The sequence below is a fragment of the Protomyctophum parallelum genome, assembly GCF_964188405.1.
Source record: "Protomyctophum parallelum genome assembly, chromosome: 5".
NCBI lineage: Eukaryota > Metazoa > Chordata > Actinopteri > Myctophiformes > Myctophidae > Protomyctophum > Protomyctophum parallelum.
This window is the reverse complement of record NC_139702.1, coordinates 1,156,636-1,183,282: the sequence shown is the minus strand read 5'-3', so window position 1 is coordinate 1,183,282 and position 26,647 is coordinate 1,156,636. Positions and strand designations below refer to the sequence as shown.

At 42.2% G+C, this 26,647-nt stretch overlaps 1 protein-coding gene across 1 annotated transcript; it reads right to left on the bottom strand.

The window, feature by feature from the left end:
* Nucleotides 1-1,173: 1,173 nt before the first annotated feature.
* LOC310858620 (polyadenylate-binding protein-interacting protein 2B-like) lies at nt 1,174-7,643 on the bottom strand. The gene is made up of 3 exons (XM_083764809.1): nt 7,553-7,643; nt 4,185-4,364; nt 1,174-3,160 (listed from the first exon to the last, which is right to left on the bottom strand). Exons 1-3 carry the CDS (start codon nt 7,586-7,588, stop codon nt 3,104-3,106), a joined length of 273 nt encoding a protein of 90 aa, XP_083620935.1. The 5' UTR covers nt 7,589-7,643; the 3' UTR covers nt 1,174-3,103.
* Between the last annotated feature and the right edge of the window lie 19,004 nt (nt 7,644-26,647).

The window sequence follows — 26,647 nt, the reverse complement described above, 5'->3', positions numbered from 1 at the left end:
ACCACAAAGTGGTACAAGCCATGCTTAAAGGACAACTTTAGTTTTTTTCAACCAAGGTTCATGTTTTAGGTTGTTATTAGAGAAAGTAAAAGATTAGTGTTAATTTTTTTTTATTTGCTGCTTTCTTTCGTTTTAGGGATTTTAGCTATTTTTGACAGGGGGGCGGGGGCATTCGAGCATGGGGCTAAATATGTATATTTTTACAAAATGTTATGGTCATTTATTTTTGTATTATTTACTATAGTCCTAATAAACCTCAAGAAATTACATCTGGCCACAGAAGATCACGGGATCTACTGAATGTGAAGGTAGCCTACTGGGGAAGGCTTATACTGTGTGTATAGGCTCAATATGTCAGTTTGACACATTCAGTAGATCCTGTGATCTTTTGTGGCCAGATGTAATTTCTTGGGGTTTATTAGGGCTATAGTAAATAATACAAAAATAAATCGCCATAATATTTTGTAAAGAAATACATATTTAGCCCCATGCTCGAATGCCCCGCCCCCCTGTCAAAAACTGCTAAAATCCCAAAAACAAAAGAAAGCAGCAAATGAAAGAAAATTTACACTCACCTTTTACTTTCTCTAATAACAACCTAAAACATGAACCTTGGTTGAAAAAAACTAAAGTTGTCCTTTAAAGGGGTATTTCACTTTCACAACATTTGTCTGCACCCCAGAACCGTTTTTAAACGTCTTGATTCAATAGTTAGATATCTCTGCTGTCAGGGAGAAACCACCAAACGTCCAAAATGTTCAGGAAATGAAAAATATATTTTTTTCTTCAGAAAATGAAGAAAAACAGACATAAAGGGTGTTCAATAGCATTGATTTATGAAAATAATAATGATCAAAAATGGAGTTGGGTGTTTTCTTCCTCCCGACTCAACAATATATCATATGTTATAACTCTTTAACCCATTCTGAACGGGCACCCATTTTGGTGTCAGCATCATGTTATGCTTTAGCTATTGAAAAATAGCAGATCTACAAGCTCATAGCGCGCCACCGAGTGACGCGCTACGAGCTTGTAGGTCTGCTATTTTTGAAAAATCGAAGAACGACTGACATTGTTAGAATCTGATCTCAGGTCAGAATGGGTTCATCAGACCAGTGTGTGTCCGGCGGAAACCTCGTATGAATCTGATCTCAGGTCAGAATGGGATAAACATCATTGTAGCCATTAAGAAATAAATAAATAAATACAAATAATTATCTGCTTCTGCCTCCAGTTTTTCTATAACTTATCAAATGTATGAATGTGCTCCATCATGCACACATACTAACTCTTATACTTCTGGGGCCCCTTCCTTAATGATACTAATTAAGGCTGTTCATTTAGTGTACAGTGGTTCTCAAACCTTTTATTTCAAGGACTGTACAAATGGAACCATTTCTACACTCTGGGTACAGAGCCGACATACGGGGTTTGAGACCCACTGGCGTAGCAGTGTTTTCAGTGAGCCAACATGCACAATTAAGCACCCTGACTATATCATCGGTAACACCTATGAAGGAAGAAGTTCTTTGCATAGAGGCAATTCATTGATTAATAATAATATCATCATCATTGTTGTATATGTTCATTATGTGGGAACGGGAATACAATACCCTTAAACCAGATTGTTTTGTGGTGTCCTTTATTTCAGTGTCCTATTTTGAGCCATTTGACCGCCTGTTGAAGGCCATAACCTAATGGGGTCTGTTTCCCTTTCTTTAACATTTGACAATATATTAACATTGAATCAAGCAACTTAAAAACTGTGCGGCGAGCACACAAAAGCCCAGGTATACTAATACATGAAAATGACCCCCAGAAGTATCCTGGAAACAAGTTAATTGCTATACATAATACAATAAACACCCCTCATCTCACATCATGTTGCCATCCTTACCAATCCAGTCTATAGGCTAGACAGTTCTGGGTACAGTGGTAGGTTCCAGGCTGATTTTAAAGGGACACTTCACCCTTTTTGCAAAAAAATATATGTTAATGACGTTGAGAAGATTTAGAACACTTTCCTGCGGGTCTTTATGTGTATAATATGTGGTTTTAGATATTTTAGATTCTAGCAGTGAGCCGTCTCTGATGTCATGGACACTGGGCTCACTTACTTCCTGGACTACAATTCCCATAATGATTTGGTGCACTACTCCTCCTTGTGGATAGGGGGAGGGCTGTCTTACTGAGACAACATGTAGTCCAGGAAGGAAGTGATCCCAGTGTCCATGACATCAGAGACACTGGGCTCACTGCTACAATCTAAAATATCTAAAACCACATATTACATACAAAAAGACCCCAGGAAAGAAATCTTCTAAACGTCATTAACATATATTTTTTTGCAAAAAGGGTGAAGTGTCCCTTTAACGCTGGGAGGATCCAATCATTTCAGCATCTCCTGGTTTTAAAGTTGAACAGTTTCCAATGTACAACTCTGGGACCCTAAAGTACAACTCTGGGACCCTAAAGTACAACTCTGGGACCCTAAAGTACAACTCTGGGACCCTAAAGTACAAAGTCAAATCATCAGTGTAAACTGAAAGTGTACAAACAGACCCAAAAAGAACCTTACGTGCCTAGTGGAACTATAGCAGTGTACGGATGGAACCAAAAGGAACCCTAAAGGGTTCATTTGGTTCCATTCATACACCTTTTGGGCTTGGTTCCCAAGGTCATTTGACCCATAGGGCCAGGGACATAATCTCCTGTTTCTGAAGCACGAGGTACATCCCCCCCCCAGCCATGATGTACTAGGATGTCACACATTAAGGACTTACCAGTCCCAACTTAGAGCAGGGAAGCATTGGGTCTCATTTGTATAGTCTTTGGTATATGAACCGGCCAGGGGATCAAACCCTGACTTCTCAATCTAAGGGCAGACATTCTAACCAGTGAGCTGGTCCATTCATGCACATTCAGATAAGATTCACACATATTACAGTTCAGATTAGGATTTCCGGAGTTTTGAACGGAGAGAGGAGGAGTTGATACTCTGTAGCTCCAACAGAGCAGGTAAGAAGTTCAGAGCGAAAGAGAGGAGAGATCTGTAAGCCAACAAGTCTGTGATGAGGCCGCCATCGCCGCGTGGTTCCTGACCCTAGTACTTCACTCCAGGGACAAACTCTCTGGCCTCCGGGTTCAAGTTGCTCTTGCGCTGCAAAGGGAGAAATGAGAGTTGTTTTATACTTTGGCTATTCAAACATAGCAAATAACCCATTCTGACCTGAGATCAGATTCATACGAGGTTTCCACTGGGACACACACTGGTCTGATTAACCCATTCTGAGCTGAGATCAGATTCTAGAAATGTCACAGTCGTTCTTCGATTTTTCAAAAATAGCAGACCTACAAGCTCATATCGCGCCACTCGGTGGCCGAATACATAAAATGTTGGTTTCATATAAGCTAATAGTCACCAAGATTGCCTTTTTTCACCTTAGAAATATTGCACGAATCAGAGCCTATGTGTCCTTGGACGCTGCAAAAACGCTAATCCACACCTTTGTTTTTTCTCGGCTTGATTACTGCAATGCACTTTTCTCAGGACTGCCTAAGAAAACAACTGACAGATTACAACTTGTCCAAAATGCAGCAGCCAGAGTTTTAACTAGAACTAAGATGAGAGAACATATTACTCCAGTTTTGGCATCACTGCACTGGCTTCCGGTTGTTTTTAGGATTGATTTTAAAATTATTTTACTTGTCTATAAAGCTCTCAATGGTCTCGCACCTTCCTACTGTACCTACATGACTGCCTGCCTAAATATGTCCCAAACCGCCCCCTAAGGTCTTCCACTGCTGGCCTGCTCGCTTTGCCTAAAAAAATGGCAACTAAAAAATACGGGGAAGCAGCTTTTTGCTTCTACGGGCCGACGGCATGGAACAAGCTCCCACTGTACCTTCGTCAGGCAGCCTCTGTAGACATGTTTAAAGCTCAGCTCAAGACCCACTTCTACAACATTGCCTTTAATTGATCTTTTATTTGTGTCCTCACTGTACTGCATTACTGCCTGTTTTTTGTCGTTGCCTTGCTTTTCTTTTATTCTCCATTGTTCTTCTCCATTGTTCTGTAAAGCACTTTGAGCTGCATTTCATGTCATGAAAGGTGCTATACAAATAAAGTTTTATTATTATTATTAATCATCTGGGGTTGAGTAGGTCGTCCAAAGCCAGCTCACCGCGATGTCCTCTGGGCCGCCGTCAGCGAGCGACAGGCCGTTGAAATGGTTCTGTATCTGACCCGCCGCCCCCCCCGGTCTGTAGTCACGTGACGGGATGAACCAATCGTGTTCCTCCTCCTCCAGCATCTCCTGGAAGCAGCGTTCCAAAAAGTCCTGCTCCAGCAGCTCCTCTTCCACCTGCGACCAGAGACACGTCACATTGCTTTAACCTGTTAGGACCTGAGATCAGATTCATACGAGGTTTCCACTGGACAACACACTGGTCTGATGAACCCATTCTGACCTGAGATCAGATTCTAAAAAATGTCAGTCGTTCTTCGATTTTTCAAAAAATAGCAGACCTACAAGCTCGTATCGCGCCACTCGGTGGCGCGATATGAGCTTGTAGATCTGCTATTTTTAAATAGCTAAAGCATAACATGATGCCGACACCAAAATGGGTGCCCGGTCAGAATGGGTTAACCAATTAGGACCTGATGCCCATTCTACAAATGCCTTCTGAATCAGCATCAACAGTTTTCTGAAATACATATGTAAAAAAGGATAAGACTCTTTGGCACAAAAAATAACTAGTGATTTAGAAGGCTTGGTAGAATGAATGGTGTTGTGCTGCCCCCTAGTGTCATTTGTCTTTATCTGTCAAATTTCTTTGTGATGTGCTTGCTTGTGATATCATTGGTGTAGCCCACTGAGTCGCCCCTTTGGGACACTCGTTACCTTTTCTGAATGTTGGACGGCGGTAAACTAGGCTAGGGTTCCTTCCTGGTTATTCCACTCTCCATAGGAGTGATAGGAACAGGACAGTGGCTTTACCACTGTGTTCACTCTCCATAGGAGTGATAGGAACAGGACAGTGGCTTTACCACTGTGTTCACTCTCCATAGGAGTGATAGGAACAGGACAGTGGCTTTACCACTGTGTTCACGGAGCCCCATGGGAGTGATAGGAACAGGACAGTGGCTTTACCACTGTGTTCACTCTCCATAGGAGTGATAGGAACAGGACAGTGGCTTTACCACTGTGTTCACTCTCCATAGGAGTGATAGGAACAGGACAGTGGCTTTACCACTGTGTTCACTCTCCATAGGAGTGATAGGAACAGGACAGTGGCTTTACCACTGTTCACTCTCCATAGGAGTGATAGGAACAGGACAGTGGCTTTACCACTGTGTTCACTCTCCATAGGAGTGATAGGAACAGGACAGTGGCTTTACCACTGTGTTCACTCTCCATAGGAGTGATAGGAACAGGACAGTGGCTTTACCACTGTGTTCACTCTCCATAGGAGTGATAGGAACAGGACAGTGGCTTTACCACTGTGTTCACGGAGCCCCATGGGAGTGATAGGAACAGGACAGTGGCTTTACCACTGTGTTCACTCTCCATAGGAGTGATAGGAACAGGACAGTGGCTTTACCACTGTGTTCACTCTCCATAGGAGTGATAGGAACAGGACAGTCGCTTTACCACTGTGTTCACTCTCCATAGGAGTGATAGGAACAGGACAGTGGCTTTACCACTGTGTTCACTCTCCATAGGAGTGATAGGAACAGGACAGTGGCTTTACCACTGTGTTCACTCTCCATAGGAGTGATAGGAACAGGACAGTGGCTTTACCACTGTGTTCACTCTCCATAGGAGTGATAGGAACAGGACAGTGGCTTTACCACTGTGTTCACTCTCCATAGGAGTGATAGGAACAGGACAGTGGCTTTACCACTGTGTTCACTCTCCATAGGAGTGATAGGAACAGGACAGTGGCTTTACCACTGTGTTCACGGAGCCCCGCGCAGTCGCTTGAGTGAAGATGAGATGTTTCAAAGATGCATAGAGTAGAAGTAGGAGACCGCGGACACGTGTGCAAAGTTTTGGCTTCTCTGAAATTCTCTTTCTCACTTCCCACGTCCCGCACCGAGACTGGCTTTATGTAGCCATGGTTCATGACTCTCGTATTCATACGAGAGTCATGAAGAAACTTCACCCTGTTTTTTGCGCTCGCTGCATTTACAAGATTTCCATATATATAAACATTCAGATTTCAAATATAAAGTACTTACAATTTGTCCCACGGGTGTTAGTTAGTTGCAGCTCCAGCGATTAGAATTTCTGCATCCCGCGTTGTTTAATAAAAAGCATTTTTATCCGAGGTGTTATTTTGCCATTGGCTTTCAACTACGCGCCCCTATCGGTCGGGAGGAGGGTGGCACTCGGTGTGTTCGATATAGGCACGCTGACCGCCCTGCCAATACAGACTAATAGGCGAGTGCGCTCCCGGTGTGCAACTGTGGATTTCCCAAACGAACCCCGTTTGAAAAAAGTAGCCGGAGAGCTCGGACAAAAATGCTTTTTATTGAAGAACGCGGGACGCAGCGATTCTAATCGCTGGCGCTGCTACTAACTAACACCCGTGGGACACTTTGTGAGTACTTTATATTTGAAATCTGAATGTTTATATATACGGAAATCTTGTAAATGCAGCGAGCGCAAAAAACAGGGCAAGGTTTCTGCATGACTGTCATGATAATCATCATGGCAGTCATGTTCCAGGGCTAGGCTTTATGCTGTTATGTCGTGGGTCTATTTAATAACAAGTTAACAACGTGCAGCTATCCAATTGCGGTGTGGGAGGCGGCACATTGGGAAGTCAACAAGGAAGTCAAGGAAGAGAGACGACAGAGAACCTCAGCAGAGCAAAACTGCACAAAAAGATGAAAAATACTTAAAACGGCAAAACACTGATTAACGCCGCTTCGTACACGTCTCCGTGGTCTCCTACTGCAACGTTATGCATCTTTGAAACATCTCATCAACACTCAAGCGACCACCAGGTGTCAGACAGTGATAAAGCTGCGTCCTATCATTCCTGTGGAGAGTGGAATAACCTGGAAGGGACCCTAAGGTTACCGCCGTCCAAAATTCAGAAAAGGTAACCGAGGGTCCCGGAAGGGGCTACCCACTGAGTGCAGTACCACCATCAGTCATATGTTTTTGTCTATTTCTCTTTCATTTATGTTCAGTTTTGTGGTATGTTATAGTATATGTTTTTATCAATTAAAGGTATATTCAGTGATTTCACTCAAAAAACCTTAGGTTTCGTTTTTGGCTGTGGGACCCAGCCTTTCGTCCAATCAGGATAGAGTCAAAAACGAAACCTAAGATTTTTTGACCCCCAGGGGTTAACTGGGGACAGGGAGGAACTCCTTATATGGCCAGCACACTCTATAGTAGAGAGGATTATCACAACAAAACAAAAAAATAAGTGATATTTGAATTAAGTGAAATCACTGAATATACCTTTAACTTTTGTATGAGGAAAACTTGCAATAATAAAATAAATAATTTACAATTGCCAGCCCTGGCCCCACCTGTCTGTTGTACTCCTCCTCATTCTCCATCCACATGTAGTCAGCAAAGGGGTCCGCCTCCCCTCCTCCTCCTCCTCCGGCCTTACGTACGTTCACCTCCCCCGACTCCCCTCCTCCTCCTCCTCCCCCCCCTCCCCCCGACGAGCCCACCGCCGCCATGCTGCTGCTGCCCCCCCCGTCCGCGCTGCCGGGGGGCTTCGTCTTCCCCCGGGGGTCGTCCTCCGGACTGCGGCTCGTCTCCGGCGCCGGTTCTGGAACGGCACACACAAACTTCTGCTGGCATTAAAGGTGGTCGAAGGGGTCAGTGGTTTGTTTTCATGTCAAGGACGCCCCCAAATGTATTAACCCATTCTGACCGGGCACCCGTTTTGGTGTCAGCATCATGTTATGCTTTAGCTATTTAAAAATAGCAGATCTACAAGCTCGTATCGCGCCACCGAGTGGCGCGATACGAGCTTGTAGGTCTGCTATTTTTGAAAAATCTCAGGTCAGAATGGGTCAATCAGACCCAGTGTGTGTCCGGCGGAAACCTCGTATGAATCTGATCTCAGGTCAGAATGGGTCAATCAGACCAGTGTGTGTCCGGCGGAAACCTCGTATGAATCTGATCTCAGGTCAGAATGGGTCAATCAGACCAGTGTGTGTCCGGCGGAAACCTCGTATGAATCTGATCTCAGGTCAGAATGGGTTAGTGTGTGTGTGTGTGTGTGTGTGTGTGTGTGTGTGTGTGTGTGTGTGTGTGTGTGTGTGTGTGTGTGTGTGTGTGTGTGTGTGTGTGTGTGTGTGTGTGTGTGTGTGTGTGTGTGTGTGTGTGTGTGTGTGTGTGTGTGTGTGTGTGTGTGTGTGTGTGTGTGTGGAGAGAGAGAGAGTTGCAGTGCAGACTCGCATATGAAAATGCTTTGTGTCAGATCCTCCCAGAAGATGATTTGTGTTCAAAACGTATTCCAATTTCATTCATTTTTCTTTTCTTTATTTTTTTATACCTGGAGCCAGTTATTGCACCACCTCACACCTAAGTTCAGACTTAGCCTAGTTACCGGCAGCTTAAATGGCTTATGCATTACTGTATGCATGCATATATACAATGTATAACAAAAAGTAAACTAAACTCATCCAATAATAAAACTGGGACTGGTTGCCATGATGTACAGTACCGGTAATCCCAAAAGGTGGACAAGAAAAATCAGCTTGATCTGCTATTTTTTACAATATTTGCCTCTTTCTAAAAGGGAAAAGTAAGATTTTCTTTATTTCTATTAGTTTACCCATTTTAATAGTATAGTTTGTTCTGTTGGTTACTTTTCATGCAGTAACCTAATGGTCCCCCCCCCCCCCTCCTAATTTTAGAGCCATTCAAATGGCGTTAAATCCTTAAATGTATTATCACTTAAGAAATGTGCACACATACTGCACAGTGCAGTTAGGCCTACACTGTGAATTTTGATGAATTGAACAATGTGGACCCTGTTGTAAACAAGTGTAATGCTTAATCGGGTCGTCCACTTGCACAGTTAACAGTCTTTGTATTGAGTTTGTGCTTAAAATGTACTGTAAATTCTACAAACTGTTAATACATCAAAGAAACCAATGTTGAATACGACAAACTTTGTCGGACAAAGGAAATAAGACATCTGGGATTTTTGTAATCCTTTTAGCACCATTTCAATCATACCACATTACCACTGTACCTTTTTTTCCAAAGTGTTAATAAAGTAGGCTATTCAATCAATCAGCAAATTAAAGGTTCAGGACCCCCCCCCCCCTTTTTTTTGCTAATCATCTGGGGGAGTGGGGGACCCCCCCCCCCCCCAACGGAATTTGGGGACCCACTGGGGGGGGGGGGGGGGGGGGGGTCCCGACCCACAGTTAGAGAACCACTGCAATAAGGGACACGTCTTTTACTTTCCAAATAAGGGACTGTCACTCACTGTGTTGGCAAACAGTATCTTTTCCCTTTTTGCTTCCTTTATGATGAATTCCTGTTCTGTTCTTTAGCTACATAGAAGTGTCTATTTGTATGTCTCTAAATGTTTTGATGAATTGAACAATGTGGACCCTGTTGTAAACAAGTGTAATGCTTAATTGGGTCGTCCACACACAGTTAACAGTCTTTGTATTGAGTTTGTGCTTGGAATTTACTGTCAATTCTACAAACTGTTAATAAATATTTCAATCAATCAAAAAACCTAGACTGTAAGGAAACATTGATTGATTGATTGATTGAAATATTTATTAACAGTTTGTAGAATTTACAGTACATTTTAAGCACAAACTCAATACAAAGACTGTCAACTGTGAGTGGACGACCCAATTAAGCATTACACTTGTTTACAACAGGGTCCACATTGTTCAATTCATCAAACATGGGGCAACATAGCATTGCTAACATAACAGCTGTTACCAGATCAAAACAATGCACTGACACGGCCGTCAAACACACACACAGCATGTCAGCTAAAGTGAAACGTTATATACCAGTAAGTTAAAGTGTGCGTAATAATGTAATAATGCATTGCAGCGTGTGCACTGTAGCTACCTGGCATGTTGACAGGCAGCAGAATGTAAGCAGAGGGTTGTTTGTAATGAACAACAATAACTTGTAAACAAACAGCGGACTGACAGAGCCGAACACTCACTGACGCACAGCTCGTTAGCTTGTAAGCCAAAGCTGGCAGCGTCTAGTGAACAGATCTAATGAACAGATTTAAGGCTTCCGGTGGACGATCTCTTCAAAATAAGAGTACCCTCTAGAGTATTGAAAAAAAGTTTAATTTGCACATTAAAACTACAAATTAAGCATTTAAATGATGCTATATGATGCTATAAGACACACATTATGTTTCTGTGTAAAAATAAGTAATTAAATCATTATAATAATAATAATAAAGTTATCTAAATGGATAAATGCTATTCACTGGAGTGCATGGACTTTATAAAGTGGACACTGGACAAAAGACGGCTCCGCGAGGCAACTATCTGGACATACCCACGCGTTCGGGGAGATGTCCTGTACCACACCCCACTCTCCGCTAAGCGGGAGAGGTGTAAAATTCACAGCAGCAGACCTTCTACTGGGGTCAAGGCTGACAAAAAGTACCGTTTCCGGACCCAGAATGGACACTGGACAAAAGACGGCTCCGCGAGGCAACTATCTGGACATACCCACGCGTTCGGGGAGATGTCCTCTACCACACCCCACTCTCCGCTAAGCGGGAGAGGTGTAAAATTCACAGCAGCAGCCCTTCTACTGTGGTCAATGCTGAAAAAAGTACCGTTTCCGGACCCAGAATGGACACTGGACAAAGAGGCCTCCGCGAGGCAACTATCTGGACATACCCACACGTTCGGGGAGATGTCCTCTACCGCACCCCACTCTCCGCTAAGCGGGAGAGGTGTAAAATTCACAGCAGCAGCCCTTCTACTGTGGTCAAGGCTGACAAAAAGTACCGTTTCCGGACCCAGAATGGACACTGGACAAAGAGGCCTCCGCGAGGCAACTATCTGGACATACCCACACGTTCGGGGAGATGTCCTCTACCACACCCCACTCTCCGCTAAGCGGGAGAGGTGTAAAATTCACAGCAGCAGCCCTTCTACTGTGGTCAATGCTGAAAAAAGTACCGTTTCCGGACCCAGAATGGACACTGGACAAAAGACGGCTCCGCGAGGCAACTATCTGGACATACCCACGTGTTCGGGGAGATGTCCTCTACCACACCCCACTCTCCGCTAAGCGGGAGAGGTGTAAAATTCACAGCAGCAGCCCTTCTACTGTGGTCAAGGCTGACAAAAAGTACCGTTTCCGGACCCAGAATGGACACTGGACAAAAGACGGCTCCGCGAGGCAACTATCTGGACATACCCACGTGTTCGGGGAGATGTCCTCTACCACACCCCACTCTCCGCTAAGCGGGAGAGGTGTAAAATTCACAGCAGCAGACCGTCTACTGTGGTCAATGCTGAAAAAAGTACCGTTTCCGGACCCAGAATGGACACTGGACAAAGAGGCCTCCGCGAGGCAACTATCTGGACATACCCACACGTTCGGGGAGATGTCCTCTACCACACCCCACTCTCCGCTAAGCGGGAGAGGTGTAAAATTCACAGCAGCAGCCCTTCTACTGTGGTCAAGGCTGACAAAAAGTACCGTTTCCGGACCCAGAATGGACACTGGACAAAGAGGCCTCCGCGAGGCAACTATCTGGACATACCCACACGTTCGGGGAGATGTCCTCTACCACACCCCACTCTCCGCTAAGCGGGAGAGGTGTAAAATTCACAGCAGCAGCCCTTCTACTGTGGTCAATGCTGAAAAAAGTACCGTTTCCGGACCCAGAATGGACACTGGACAAAAGGCTGGGCGGTGCCCAGGTATAGATGAGGTGACAACGATCGTTATATATATAGTGGCCCTCTCCATAGCATTACATTTATGAAAGAATAAAAGAATACAGACAAGGCTTTGAAAGTTAGAAAAAAAATACCTTTTAATTAATCATTAATCATTTCTCATTCACTGTTACACAGAAGAAGAAGAAATCATATCAATAATGATCATCACAATCAGAAATAAAATGCTCATTTAAAAGTTTCCAAATCCCTACAATATTTGTTTTTAAACATCACAATTTGTCTTAATGTGGACTGAGAAGCTACTTTAATAGTTAGTAGTTACAGATTTGATCAATTTACTGCATGTGTGTGCGCATCTGTGTTAATACAGCAAACATTATTCAAACACATGCAAAACATGCAAAAACTACAAAGTCAATTAGTGCAAACATCACTCAAAAGTACAAAATGGTACTATAAGTGCAACGTACCTATAAGTGCATACATTACTCAAATGTATAAAAAGGTAAGACGTGCAATGTACCAATTAAGTGCAAACGTTACTCAAAAGCTTAGGTACAACATGCAATGTACCTCAATGCAAACATCACTCAAATGTATATATGGTACAACATGCAATGTACCTAAGTGCACACATCACTCAAATGTATAAAAAGGTAGCCTATAGTGCAAAGCATCACTGCAAACATAAAGTGCAAACATTGTACACACACACACACACACACACACACACACACACACACACACACACACACACACACATAAATTGATCAAAAGTTAGATGTACTTTTAAAGCAAAACCAGCTCAGTCCAAACATTTCAAACGTTTGTTTTTAGATGATCACAGTAAGCACTATTGGATTAAATACATTAAATACAAGCAGCTTGTACTATTGTACTTGTTTGTTGTAGTGTTTTGGCATTAACTAAAGTGCTGAAGATGTACATAGCCAAAGTATACCTCTTATCTCTGTGTATGTACTGTTGTTTGCAAATGTGACTTGCCTGTTTCATCAAATGACTCTTACATGCCCTTATGGTACAGAAATCTAAATCTTTGTTATCTGCCTTTCCTACCACTATTCTCCAGCAGCGTAACAAGTACATACTCATGCTATCTTGATTGAAGATATGCATACTGGCTTTTAAAAGCACTATGGACCTGTCACTATTAATCTGAATCGGTGTTGTGTTTGTACCAAATATCTCCTTCTCTTTGCATCTCAATTGTGTGAGTAGTTCCTCTATAGCTGATTGAGTATGTTCTTCAGAGATCATGAATGCAACAGGAGTTGATGAATTAAATGAACTTACTATAATTTCATAATACAAAATCCTTTTCTCTGTTAGTTTAGTCTTAATGATCCCCCCTGTGGCATCCCATGATGCCGCACATTGTGCTGTCGCATTGTGCCACAGTTTCTCTCCTGCTTCACTAAAACATATAACCTTAAGGGGACTAACTTTAATAACTTGAATGAATCCTTTTACAACAACACTGTCTGTGTCTTTATCCTCCCATTCTTTTTTAAGGTCCATCAAAGCTTTGATCTCACTGTTATCCTTCCATCCTTTTTTCCGCTGTTCATATTTGACCTGCCTGTACAAAGAAGTGTCTTTGCCAACTCCGCTACGATTTCCAGCTATTAAAGACCTTGGGTCTGCAATGTTCACTGCCTCAATGTAGGCATTATGTGCAAATCGGTTCATCATTGATCTACCCAAGTTTGCACGCTCTGTGCTTCTAATGTATCTACCTCTCAATTTGTCCTTTGTGTGATATATGTTGCCAGTGTAAGCTATATGAAATATGCCGTCTTCGAATGAATGGAGATGAATTTTAAAGGTCATCTCACATGAAGTATGCCGGCAGGCGCCATTGATTGTCAGACATGGCTTGCTTGATTTTCTAACGACAGCGGTAGAAAAGTGGTGATTAACAAAACTGATTATACAGTATGGATTAGATTCCTTGACTTTGCTGGCAAACAGCTCTTGCCATTCATACGTCTTAAAATGTTTATTTCCTTTGACTCTTAAGGAGTTTACAGTGTCCCATTCTGAAGACTTCAAAGTAAAGGTAGTAGGTTCAATGGCACTGTGTTTGAAGGGTCCTGATGTAGCACTAGATAGTCCCATGACACTGAACAGTACCATCATCTAGACTCAGAGTCTGTACAGACTGATTATGTACAGTGCTCTCATTAAATGCATACGAGTGATCTATTTCTACACCATCTAGACTCTGAGTCTGTACAGACTGATTATGTACAGTGCTCTCATGAAATGCATATGAGTGATCTATTTCTACAGTAGCAAGTGATTCATCTACGCTGTCTTCCTCATCTCCATCGTGCACAACAACTGGCTTTATAGGCTGCTCATGAACACTGCTAGTTTGATTTAAATGTGATTCATCTACACTAGCGCTGTCTTCCTCCTCTCCATGGTGCACAACAACTGGCTTTATAGGCTGCTCATGAACACTGCTAGTTTGATTTAAATGTGATTCATCTACACTAGCGCTGTCTTCCTCCTCTCCATCGTGCACAACAACTGGCTTTATAGGCTGCTCATGAACACTGCTAGTTTGATTTAAATGTGATTCATCTACACTAGCGCTGTCTTCCTCCTCTCCATGGTGCACAACAACAACTGGTTTTATAGGCTGCACATGAACACTGCTATTCTTTTCAGTATATAAAATCCCCTGTGTCAATGGTTCATGATTGCAAGTGGTGGATAAACACGCATAATTGAGTTTGTCAAAGTCTCGACTAGGTGAAACTCCAAGACAGTCCATGTGGAACCAGGTTCAAACACCAGTAATTACCAAAATAATTAGTATTACTTTGCAATGCATGTTATAGGCCAGTGATTTCATGTCAATGCCCCAAGGCACAGCACTTTTTTGAGCATTGACCTCAGTAGACGGTCTGCTGCTGTGAATTTTACACCTCTCCCGCTTAGCGGAGAGTGGAGTGTGGTAGAGGACATCTCCCCGAACGTGTGGGTATGTCCAGATAGTTGCCTCGCGGAGGCCTCTTTGTCCAGTGTCCATTCTGGGTCCGGAAACGGTACTTTTTTCAGCATTGACCACCGTAGACGGTCTGCTGCTGTGAATTTTACACCTCTCCCGCTTAGCGGAGAGTGGAGTGTGGTAGAGGACATCTCCCCGAACGTGTGGGTATGTCCAGATAGTTGCCTCGCGGAGGCCTCTTTGTCCAGTGTCCATTCTGGGTCCGGAAACGGTACTTTTTTCAGCATTGACCACAGTAGACGGTCTGCTGCTGTGAATTTTACACCTCTCCCGCTTAGCGGAGAGTGGAGTGTGGTAGAGGACATCTCCCCGAACGTGTGGGTATGTCCAGATAGTTGCCTCGCGGAGGCCTCTTTGTCCAGTGTCCATTCTGGGTCCGGAAACGGTACTTTTTTCAGCATTGACCACCGTAGACGGTCTGCTGCTGTGAATTTTACACCTCTCCCGCTTAGCGGAGAGTGGAGTGTGGTAGAGGACATCTCCCCGAACGTGTGGGTATGTCCAGATAGTTGCCTCGCGGAGGCCTCTTTGTCCAGTGTCCATTCTGGGTCCGGAAACGGTACTTTTTTCAGCATTGACCACAGTAGACGGTCTGCTGCTGTGAATTTTACACCTCTCCCGCTTAGCGGAGAGTGGAGTGTGGTAGAGGACATCTCCCCGAACGTGTGGGTATGTCCAGATAGTTGCCTCGCGGAGGCCTCTTTGTCCAGTGTCCATTCTGGGTCCGGAAACGGTACTTTTTTCAGCATTGACCACAGTAGACGGTCTGCTGCTGTGAATTTTACACCTCTCCCGCTTAGCGGAGAGTGGAGTGTGGTAGAGGACATCTCCCCGAACGTGTGGGTATGTCCAGATAGTTGCCTCGCGGAGGCCTCTTTGTCCAGTGTCCATTCTGGGTCCGGAAACGGTACTTTTTTCAGCATTGACCACAGTAGACGGTCTGCTGCTGTGAATTTTACACCTCTCCCGCTTAGCGGAGAGTGGAGTGTGGTAGAGGACATCTCCCCGAACGCGTGGGTATGTCCAGATAGTTGCCTCGCGGAGGCCTCTTTTGTCCAGTGTCCACTTTATAAAGTCCATGCACTCCAGTGAATAGCATTTATCCATTTAGATAACTTTTATTATTATTTAATTACTTATTAGTAATTTAATTACTTATTTTTACACAGAAACATAATGTGTGTCTTTACAATAACTGTAATGTAATAATAATACTAATTGTTATAATAGGTGTATATTATTGCTTGATGAAATAGGAAACTTTATTGTTTGGATAGGAACCTTGCTTATACAAGTGCGTGACGCACGGTACGCACGGTGCCTGTTGTTGGTTGCACCTCTCGCACGGTACCTGTTGTTGGTTGCACTAGACTGAGCTGATTGATTGATTGATTGATTGAAATATTTATTAACAGTTTGTAGAATTTACAGTACATTTTAAGCACAAACTCAATACAAAGACTGTCAACTGTGAGTGGACGACCCAATTAAGCATTACACTTGTTTACAACAGGGTCCACATTGTTCAATTCATCAAAACATTTAAAGACATACAGACATTTAGAGACATACAAATAGACATTTCTATGTAGCTAAAGTACAGAACAGGAATTCATCAGGTTGTTTATTACTACTCTTAGCACGGGACTTTATAATAAACTATTGCCCGGCTGGGCTAAACTACAATCCTTGTTGGGTGATTCTTAACGAAAAGAACACACTTTTACACTAATAATGTAACGTAATAGTTATTTAATTAACGAATTAAAATATTATTTTATTCTGAAGGCAACCGGATGTCTTAAATCTGCTAGCTCTCAGAGCGGAAGTCTTAAATTTGCTCACAAGACGGAGCCGCTAAAGCTAACGTCACCGTGACTCTTCCTCTTCCGCACTGCTTCTTCTTCTTCCTTCTTCTGCTGATTCAGACAATCCGGCAGGATGAGCTTTGTCTCCCCCGGCTGGTTTAAAGGAGACATTTCATCTGTAATAGTGAGTGTTAAAAAGTGTTTTGATAGTAAATCAATCATACATCATTGCAGTGTTTGTTCAGTAACAACAGTGTTATGTTGTGATAGTAAGAATTGCTATAGCCTAGTATTTGTAGAAGTACTGTATTACATTGATTGATTGAAATATTTATTAACAGTTTGTAGAATTTACAGTAGGCTACATTTTAAGCACAAACTCAATACAAAGACTGTTAACTGTGAGTGGACGACCCAATTAAGCATTACACTTGTTTACAACAGTGTTCAATTCATCAAAACATTTAGAGACATACAAATAGACACTTCTATGTAGTTAAAGAACAGAACAGGAATTCATCATATAGGAAGCAAAAAGGGAAAAGATACATATACAGTGAGGGGGAAAGGGGGGGCGGTGGGGGGGATTCAGATTTTACAGAGGCCAGTTTCGAATTGCTGCCATCCGTAGGTGCCCTTTGAGAGCGGTTTTGAAGGAGTCAAGGGATTCACATGTCTTAATGACTGTTGGTAGGGCGTTCCACATTTTGGTGGCATAGGAGCGAAAATAATTTAGTCCCTTGTTTGTGCCGAATCTGGGTTGTACATGGTTTGTTACAACATACCAGCGCCGGTACAGTTTCACTAAGGTCTACTAGTACGGTAGTATGCAAAATGGCCCATTTCACCTTTACCTCCAAGATCTTCAAAATGTGTCAATCTTTCAAAAATAGCTAGATCACAAAAGATGTCTCGATAAAATAGGGCTTTTGATGCATGTTTTGTGATAATTATCTAAATCTACAAAATTACTTGTTAAATAAATAGGCCTACATGGAAATAGCCTAGTCCAGTAAAGTAAAAAGTTCCTTAACCCATTCTGAACGGGCACCCATTTTGGTGTTAGCATTGATTGATTGATTGATTGATTGAAATCTTTATTAACAGTTTGTAGAATTTACAGTACATTTTAAGCACAAACTCAATACAAAGACTGTCAACTGTGAGTGGACGACCCAATTAAGCATTACACTTGTTTACAACAGGGTCCAGCATCATGTTATGCTTTATCTATTGAAAAATAGCAGATCTACAAGCTCATATCGCGCCACCGAGTGGCGCGATACGAGCTTGTAGGTCTGCTATTTTTGAATAATCGAAGGAACGACTGACATTTTTAGAATCTGATCTCAGGTCAGAATGGGTTGATCAGACCAGTGTGTTTATAAACAAATCTCCAATGTTTATAAACAAATCTCTAATGTTTATAAACAAATCCCAGAATGTTTATAAACAAATCCCAGAATGTTTATAAACAAATCCCAGAATGTTTATAAACAAATACCAAAATGTTTATAAACAAATACCAAAATGTTTATAAACAAATCTCTAATGTTTATAAACAAATACAAAAATGTTTGTAAACAAATCTGAAATGTTTGTAAACAAATCTGAAATGTTTGTAAAATAATCTGAAACGTTTGCAAACAAATCTCAAACGTTTGTAAACAAATCTGAAATGTTTGTAAACAAATCTCAAATGTTTGTAAACAAATCTCAAATGTTTGTAAACAAATCTCAAATGTTTGTAAACAAATCTCAAATGTTTGTAAACAAATCTGAAATGTTTGTAAACAAATCTGAAATGTTTGTAAACAAATCTCAAATGTTTGTAAACAAATCTCAAATGTCTGTAAACAAATCCTGAAATGTTTACAAACAAATACCACAATGTTTATAAACAAATCTCGAATGTTTATAAACAAATCTCGAATGTTTATAAACAAATCTCGAATGTTTATAAACAAATCACATGTTTATAAACAAACCCTGCAATGTTTTGTAAACACATCCTTGAACGTTGGTGGTATAACAACATGTGCACGTGCACGCTCACATGCATGCGCACATGCACGCGCGCATGTGTCCTCTTTTTGGTAATTCAGAATATGGTATGCCTAGCTTTCTGCTGTAAACGTCTCTCATTGTCGTGTTTTTAAGAAATATCCCCTAGGCTACAGTACAAAGTCAGCCATACCACCACCCATGACCAAACTGATGCCAGAGGGGTTTAATGATATAGGCAACATTAGGCCATATTATGGTCAAGGCATTTAATAGCAACATAGCCCAATCTATGATCAACATAGCCCAATCTATGCCGGACCTGCCATTTCTCAGGTTTAAGGCTTGTACCCTCGTGTGCCAAAACGAGAAATCTCGTGTTTATTTAATGTCATTGAATCCAGAATTTATAGTATTTTTATTTACCGTTCGTTGGCTGTTTTTAATCATTTAACATTTAACTACATTTTTGGGAAGTGAACTAGTACATTATGAAATAACCACTTACTGTAAGCCCTGTCGCGATGTGTGTCAGGTTGTGGACCCAGATGCAGAACAAGCAGGCAGCCAGGTAAAGTCAAGGGGCCAGCTATGCACTCCAATGTTGAAGCGCTGGGCCCTAGTGGTAAGAGGAAGGACTGCAGGCGGACCCGTGGATTCTTGACGAGGAAACCCCGTGCAACCGAGCGATCAATGTTAAAGCCCAGCTGCACTTCCGCATTTGTGCTGAATCAGCGAAAAGTGATAAAGAAAGAGTATTTTGTAATTTGCACTTTTGAATAATTCAGTATCTTTAAAAGCATTGAATATTTTCCATTTATTTTATTTGTATTAGTCTGACGTTTAACTCCTGTGTTTAATTCTTACTGCTGTTGCTGTGACAGACAACCACCTCATATGACAATCAATGTCCTCTACCAACATCGATCAATGTTGATCTTATGTTTAATAGATTATCATATGTATTTTTAAATTACATCATGTGTCACTATTACACAATATGTCATAAAATGTGATAATTGAACATCTTCGTTGTAACGGCGGTGGCTCAGGGGTAGAGTGCCTGGATGGTAACCGTAAGGTTGCCAGTTCGAACCCGGGCTCCCCCAGAGTTACTGTCGAAGTGTCCTTGAGCAAGACACTGAACCCCTAATTGCTCCCGATGTGCTGGTTGGTGCCTTGCATGGTTTCCGCTGCCATCGGTGTATGAATGTGTGTGAATGGGTGAATGTAATGCACAATCTCTGTAAAGTGCCATTACCATTTACCATTTAAGCCTTCTTTCTGTTAGACATTTATTTGGTGTGTGTGTGTGTGTGTGTGTGTGTGTGTGTGTGTGTGTGTGTGTGTGTGTGTGTGTGTGTGTGTGTGTGTGTGTGTGTGTGTGTGTGAGATTTATGATTTATGGGGTCACATAATTAAACATGGCTTACGGGGTCAGTTAGGGGGCAGGGCGGTGGGTCTAAGCAACAGCCATAAAACTGTGAGGAGGTGATGAATGGAACAGTGCCACACGGTGGACATGTGGAGCGTCTGCTTTATGGAGGCAAATAAAACAATAAAGCAATCTGGAAACCCATTCAGTATTTTATTTTATCCCCCCCGCCCCCCCTTTCTTTTGTAATACAGTAACTCAGCTTTTGAGCTCCTCCCCTTTTCGCAGTCCACTTCCTCCCGCCGGTGCTTCTCCGTTTATTCGTACAACATTACATGTTTAAAGGGATTGTGACATTAAAAAAAAGGTTTTGGAATTGTTCTTGTTTTTTTTAGGTTTTCTAATCTCAATTGCACCCAAAAAACATGAACTTTTAACATTCAGTAGATTTTCTGTGATCTGGGGTTTTCTGGCTCAAACAGGTGCTCTGATTTGCCGGCAGTAAGTGACATCACTTACTGCAAATCCCATATATGTCAATGGGATTTGCCAGCAGATGTCACTGTTTCACTGTGTTGCCTGTTTTCATTGTAGCTCAAAAGGCCCAAAGAAAACTTCAGACCACAGAAAATCCACTGAATGTTCAAAGTTCAGGTTTTTGGGGTGTAATTGAGGTCATAAAACCAAAAAGAAAAAGAAAAATAAATGAAAATGAATGTCATAAAACCTTTAATGCAGTATAGTGCCGACAGAGTGTGCGAAGTACAAGATTTCTCGCCTTTTCTTCCAAGAAGTGCGGAAGCAGATATTTAGTTTTCAGTGTTAACCACTAGAGGGCACCACCATCTGAATGATCCTCGGTTGCTTAACACTAGAAGGTCTGAAGAAAAAAAGGGCAAAACTAGCATGTGCTTAAATTCATATTTAGAAAATGTTTCAGATGTCAAACATTTCTGAGATGATAGAATGGTGATGATGGTCATGGAAGGGGAACCTTCTGAAACCTTCCTGGGCAAAGATAATTAACTTTAAAATATAAAAAAAACGGTCAAAATGACCTTTAAATGAATGCTATAGAGAGCCGAAGTCCTGACGTCACTCGCTTATCCCCTGGTTCACATCTTTGGAGGATAACATGGGGTCATCTTAAAATCATCTCAACATTGAACAGAATATCATGGGGTCATCTTAAAATCATCTCAACATTGAACAGAATATCATGGGGTCATCTTAAAATCATCTCAACATTGAACAGAATATCATGGGGTCATCTTAAAATCATCTCAACATTGAACAGAATATCATGGGGTCATCTTAAAATCATCTCAACATTGAACAGAATATCATGGGGTCATCTTAAAATCATCTCAACATTGCGCCCTCTACCGATATTGATGTCAGACTTCCTTGCTCGATTGGGTTGGTTAAAGAAAAATATTGAACCAATTAAAAGTAAGAAATGTTCGCTTTAAATATATATATATATATAATACAGGTGTATTATAAAAAAATAATATATATATATATATGTATATGTGTGTGTGTGTGTGTGTGTGTGTGTGTGTGTGTGTGTGTGTGTGTGTGTGTGTGTGTGTGTGTGTGTGTGTGTGTGTGTGTGTGTGTGTGTGTGTGTGTGTGTGTATATATATATATATATACTGTATATATTTGTATACATATATATTAGGGCTGTCAATCTATTAAAATATTTACTCGATTAATCGCATGATTGTCCATAGTTAACTGTGATTAATCGGCAAATTAATCGCATATTTTGTATACGTTCTAAATATACCTTAAATCAGTGGTTTCAAGATTTTTCATATCAAGGCCCATTATTTATTCTGCATTTGAGCCACGGACCACCATTTGATGAGATTTAGCCTTCCAGACCCAAACTAAAGAACTGTATTGATGTTGGCGAATGGTACCATTACGAGAGATAACAGGCCATGTTGATCAAAATAACATGTTTTCTAAGTTTTCTAATTGTGTAGACTCACTGGGAGAGAGAGAGGGGGGAGAGAGGCGGGGCTCACTGACTGCCTGCATTCACATGCATGCGTCTCTCAACCATTCTGTCAAACTTCACAGTGCGTTAATCGCGCATTAAAAGGAAATAGTGCCGTTAAAATGATTGTGAGTTAACTAGTTAATAGTGCGTTTGACAGCCCTAATATATATATATATATATTTATTTCTTCCAGAAATAGCAGATATACAAGCTCATACACTGCACAAAGTTCTGCTATTTTTGAATACCCAAAGTATAAAATGGATACGACGCGGATGCTTCCCCGGGTTTTAATGGGTATTTCATTTTGCAGTAGGCACGCAGTGTGTGCCCGCATAGGGGGGGGGGGGGGGGGGGGGGCAGAGAGGGGCACGCAGTGTGTGCCCGCATAGCCTGGCAGAGAGCCGCTTGGGTACCGGGGGGGCTGTGTGTGTGTGTGTGTGTGTGTGTGTGTGTGTGGGGGGGGGGGGGGGGGGGGGGGGGTTAAAGGAAGTTTGGTGTAGAGGTGAAACGAGGGCAGACCAAGTACAGAGCCAACGGACAGTTTTACTACGTAAGCACACAGCATGTTTTTTATTAATTGAGAGAGAGAGAGAGAGGTGGCACTGTTGAGCAGTGACACCTAACCCCATAAGCCATTTTTTAATTATGTGACCCCATACATCTCTCTCTCTCTCTCTCACACACACACACACACACACACACACACACACACACACACAAACACACACAGGCCCAGGGAGGAGGGCTAGTACGTATTGTTGCACCGCTCAGTTCACGCATAGGTGTGATTTATTTTATTTATTTTTTCAGTTTTTCTTACTGTGTATATTTTTGGTCGTCCATGATGTTTGAAATACGTGTTTTCACCAAGCCACAGAAAGCTGGCCAACGTTGGAAGCGCTCGGTCCTACTGGTCAGAGCTGGTACTGCAGGCGGGACCGTGCATTTAGCAGGAGAAACCCTGTGCAGCGGGTTGAAACGGTTTGGTTTGTTATAAACGTCAGAGACATCCGCATACTTATAAAAAATAAAATTAAGCAGATACGCGTCCTGAATCATAGCCACGTTGATAACGTTTGTATTAACCCATTCTGACCGGGCACCCATTTTGGTGTTGGCATCATGTTATGCTTTATCTATTGAAAAAAAAAAAAAAAATCGAAGACACTTTTAGAATCTGATCTCAGGTCAGAATGGATTCATAATGAAACTGTCAGGATGTAATAGACATTTCTAGAATCTGATCTCAGGTCAGAATGGGTTAAACCAACCCGTTTGTAAATCCGTCAAGATTTGAGAGAGTTTGAGCTGCCATTGAACATACTGTACTGTACTGTAGCCCCTCAGCAAGATGGCCGCCGGGTGAGTCCATTGAACATACTGTACTGTAGCCCCTCAGCAAGATGGCCGCCGGTGAACTACGTCAGAGACTCCGCCTTGAGCCATCTAGCCTTTATATATCTATGGTCTCACATAGATTAGACCCCGCCTCCCTGCTTAAAGCTACAGCGTGCTATATTGTCCAATGATAAAGAATATACAAAATATTAATCACGATTAATCACATGATTTGTGTAGTTAATCGCGTGATTGTAGCGATGCTACAAAAGTGTATACTGTGTTATTGGAAATAGATAGATAGATAGATAGATAGATAGATAGAATACTTTATTGGCAGTTTAAGAAAATTACAGAAAATGACATCATTTTAAAAAACGCCAAATGGACTTAGACACAAAAAAGCCTTCGCTTGTTTCCATTGTGGTCCACTTTGAAACATGAAACTATACACATACATACTGTACAGACAAAACAACCATGGAACATATAATACATAATCCTTATATATAAGGCTGGGAGCTATATACATGGGACAAGAGGTACCCTGAGAGAATAGTCCTGAGCATGGGAGATGGGCTATCCAGGGTCGGAGGCTAACTATGACCAGTTAGTGTGGAGATGAGCCATGATTTCAGGTCTTTCCTAAATATTGCAATAGTTGCAATAGAATTTTAGGGATTTCAGGGCTGGAGGGAGTGCATTCCACAGAGTAAGTGGCTGCGTGGAAAAAAGCATTTTTTCCCATGAGTGTCCTGAAACTGGGGGGAACTAGATCATAAGGACTTCCTCTGGTTGAGTACCTGTGAGCATCCCTCACTCTGGGCAGGTAGGTTCAGGTTCAGGTTCAGGTTCAGGTTTATTTGTCATTTGTATAGATACAGAGTATACATACAATGAAATTTATTTTGCTCAGAGCACTCTCAGTCTTACATACACAGGACATAAACAAACATCTATAGTGCAAGAAAAGACAAAAACAGGAAAAGAAAAGTGCAAGTGAAGTGAAGTGCAATACAATTCAAGGTCAGCTGTTCAGCAGCCTGACTGCCTGGGGTAGAAACTGTTACTGAGACGGGTGGTGGTACGAGATGTGATGCTCTGGTAGCGTTTTTTGGAGGGGAGTAGTTTGAACAGGGTATTTGCGGGGTGGCTGGTGTCTTCCATGATGTTATAGCCCAGCAGGTACTCTGGAACAGAGGCACCTAGGACACAATGAGAGCTGAGATACTCCCCCCGACTAAGCAATAGTGGGCAGATCTCCTATCTTATTGCATCCCGGGGGGAAAAATCATGTATAAAGTGAAAGGATCATATTTTTGGGGTCAGGCATGTACAGTATGCTGGAGTATTGTGTATTGTTGTTAACATTGTTATCATTCTTGTTGTTTATATTTTTTCGGTTTGTTGTGCAAATGATAATCCATCATTAGACCTTTGTATGGTTTGTACTATACTATAGGACAGGTCAGGGTTTTGTCATGAAATTAATTATATTTTTTGTGTGCCAAATTGTATAACTGTATGAATTGTAAATCAAATATAAGTAGCAGCAGATCTGCTATGGTTTTATTTTAACCCCAAAAGTATAGTTTTGACATGAGGTTTCCACCCGACAGAGACGACAGTATACTCGTAGTCATGACAGTTTATTAGTGTTTAGTGTTTGAGGAAAGAAAAAGCACCTGGGTGTTTATTATGGATGTCTGGGCTCATTTCTCATCACACTCCCTCAAGGCATTCCTCTCGTGTTTGTGTTCAAAAGGTTGGCTTTGTGATGATAGAGCAGTGCAGTCATGTCCAGAGGCATTGTGTTGAGGTAATCTACCTTAAGGAAGTACTGCGGCGGTATTACCGTAATCAACCTCCTTGTGAACGTGCAGTGGTGGAAAGTAATTAAAGGAGTACATTTACTCAATTACACATCTCCAATATCCTCACTGTCTTCATCATTGCTGTCACTATAGTAGCAAGTCATAACTTGCATTGTTCTTTAAATAGCATGTGACATGTCAAACTAGGGGATTTTTATGATTTTGAATCCCAGAAAACACTCCTTGGGCCAAATTACGACCATAGCCGTCATCACAGATGTGATGTCAGCACATTTTGGGCAAGCTTAGTGGCTATGGATGTTCTATTATGTAAATCTTTCACAGTAGGCCATGTCATAACTTGTACTCCGTCATTTGTGGAGGGGGCAATTTGGAGAGAGAAAATAGCAGTTCTACTGTACAAGCTCTGAGCATCTTGTGAGCCTGCCTGCCTGCCTGCCTGCCTGCCTGCCTGCCTGCCTCCTGCCTGTCTGTCTGTCTGCCTGCCTGCCTGCCTGCCTTTGCAATTTCGCTATGAGTATCTCGGCTCATAATCTTCACCACTTCTACCCAAACCTACAGTACATGTACAGCAGGGTTCCCCAATTAATTTTCCTCAAGGGCCATATTTTGACTAGCGTACCAGGCTGGGGGCCGAGTCTGCACGCGCGAGGTCGAGGTCTTACCCTGAAAATTCATTTTCAGGGCAAGACCCCATTTAAAAAGGATGCCCAGTTTGATCTTGATTTTTTTTTTTTTTTTTTTCTTTCATGGGCCACAAGGGGGCACTCTGTGGGCCGCAAATGGCCCGCGGGCCGCCTATTGGGGAACCCTGATGTACAGTGTGGGAACTGGGAAGTGGACGTGATATTGTTTATTTATGTTGTTGGTGTCTTATAATCCCGTAAGGGATGTGTCTTGACACAAAGACACGAAAATAAAGATTCATTCATTCATGCACATGATTGATTGATTGATTGATTGATCATTGATTATTTTATTTCCATATCCTGCACACAAAGACACCATTTTATGCTTACCTATATGTTTATACATTCAATTACAGCTTAGAATGATTTCATACAGTAATATATTAGGCCTATTATACACATTGTTGACTGGAGTCTCCCAGAGGTCTACTGTAGGCCCTCTCCTGTTTTCCATCTCTCAGATTCAGACGCCTTTATTTGCTGGTTCTCAAGGTGGGGTCCTGGAATCCTGCAGGGGTCCTTGAGGGGGTTCCAGGGGGTCCTTGAGGGGGTTCCAGGGGGTCCTTGAGGGGGTTCCAGGGGGTTCCAGGGGGTCCTTGAGGGGGTTCCAGGGGGTCCTTGAGGGGGTTCCAGGGG

What these genes read in the sequence shown, in the direction of transcription:
- LOC310858620 (XM_083764809.1), bottom strand. Translation starts at nt 7,588, where the DNA reads ATGTGGATGGAGAATGAGGAGGAGTACAACAGACAG. An exon ending in AGGAGGAGTACAACAGACAG is followed by an intron (nt 4,365 to 7,552) that starts GTGGGGCCAGGG and finishes CTCTGGTCGCAG; the next exon opens with GTGGAAGAGGAGCTGCTGGA. An exon ending in GCGGCCCAGAGGACATCGCG is followed by an intron (nt 3,161 to 4,184) that starts GTGAGCTGGCTT and finishes CTCCCTTTGCAG; the next exon opens with CGCAAGAGCAACTTGAACCC.